The sequence below is a fragment of the Cavia porcellus genome, unplaced genomic scaffold (assembly GCF_034190915.1).
Source record: "Cavia porcellus strain 051 isolate PalLab524CR breed Dunkin Hartley unplaced genomic scaffold, mCavPor4.1 scaffold_9, whole genome shotgun sequence".
NCBI classification, from domain to species: Eukaryota; Metazoa; Chordata; class Mammalia; order Rodentia; family Caviidae; genus Cavia; species Cavia porcellus.
The window spans coordinates 16,702,154-16,703,534 of NW_026947492.1; the positions used below are offsets into that span (position 1 = coordinate 16,702,154).

The 1,381-nt window shown below is 44.4% G+C and overlaps 1 protein-coding gene across 1 annotated transcript; it reads left to right on the forward strand.

Annotated features, from left to right (window-relative positions):
* Nucleotides 1–201: 201 nt before the first annotated feature.
* Nucleotides 202–1,125, forward strand: LOC100729274 (olfactory receptor 8D1-like). Its single transcript, XM_063255647.1, has one exon. The coding sequence runs from the start codon at nt 202–204 to the stop codon at nt 1,123–1,125; it is 924 nt and encodes a 307-aa protein (XP_063111717.1).
* Nucleotides 1,126–1,381: the final 256 nt, after the last annotated feature.

Sequence of the window (1,381 nt, forward strand, 5' to 3'; positions counted from 1 at the left end):
AATTTGTAGAACACCTCAGAAGATTTTGTTTGAAGGGGAAACTGTATGAGGACCACAGATAATGAAAACTTTGACTCAGTTTTTCTGTTCTGCTAATCTCTTATGCAAATTTGCTATCATTTGTAAGGGTTAGGGAAGAATACTGAAGGTCCATTTTGATGCAATTCTTATTTTCAATTTTCCAGAAATCTCCAAAGAACAATGGCTAGCAGAAATCATTCCACAGTGCACATGTTTGTCTTAGTAGGCTTGAATCAGCAGCCAGAGCTCCAGCTGCCCCTCTTCCTCCTCTTCCTGGGGATCTACTGGGTAACAGTGATGGGGAACCTGGGCATGATCCTTCTGATTGCTGCCTGCCCTCTGCTTCACACTCCCATGTACTATTTCCTTGGCAGCCTGTCCTTCATTGATCTCTGCTATTCCACTGTCATTACCCCCAAAATGCTGGTGAACTTCCTGGGGAAGAATACAATCCTCTATTCTGAGTGCATGGCCCAGCTCTTTTTCTTTGCAGTCTTTGCAGTAGCTGAGGGTTACCTCCTGACTGCCATGGCATATGATCGCTACATTGCCGTCTGCAACCCACTCCTCTATCATGTGATCATGCCACCTCGGCTCTGCTCTCTGCTGGTGCTGGTCTCCTTCACCCTGGGCATTCTGTCTGCTGTGGCCCATACAAGCGCCATGATGAAATTAGACTTCTGCCAATCTCACATCATCAGTCATTACTTCTGTGATGTTCTTCCCCTGCTCAATCTCTCCTGCTCCAGTACACACCTCAATGAGCTTTTACTGTTTTTGATTGCTGGGTTTAACACACTGGTGCCCACCCTCGCTGTTGCTGTCTCCTACACCTTCATCTTCTGCAGTGTCCTTCACATCCGGTCCTCAGAGGGACGGTCTAAAGCTTTTGGAACTTGCAGCTCTCATCTCATGACTGTGGGCATCTTCTTTGGCTCCATCACCTACATGTATTTCAAGCCCCCTTCGAGTAACTCCCTGGAGCAAGAGAAGGTGTCCTCCGTGTTCTACACCACAGTGATCCCCATGCTGAACCCTCTGATCTACAGTCTGCGGAACCAGGATGTGAAGAAAGCACTCAGAAGGGTCTGGATGGGAAGATGAACCTTGTTTTAAAAAGCTGGTAGATGGGAGATCAATAGTTCAGATGAAAATATAATCTTTGTAATAGTTGGGATTATTTTTGGACTTGCTGAAGAGCCAAACTAGTGCCTACTATAAGCTAAGTGAGTGCTCTGTTAGTGACCTCTCCTCTTAGCCTTTTAGTATTGCTGTCTAATCCACAGGAGACTCAAAATTACTAATAAAATAAAAAAATTAAATACATATTAACATATTTTAATGTGTTTATATTTTGACA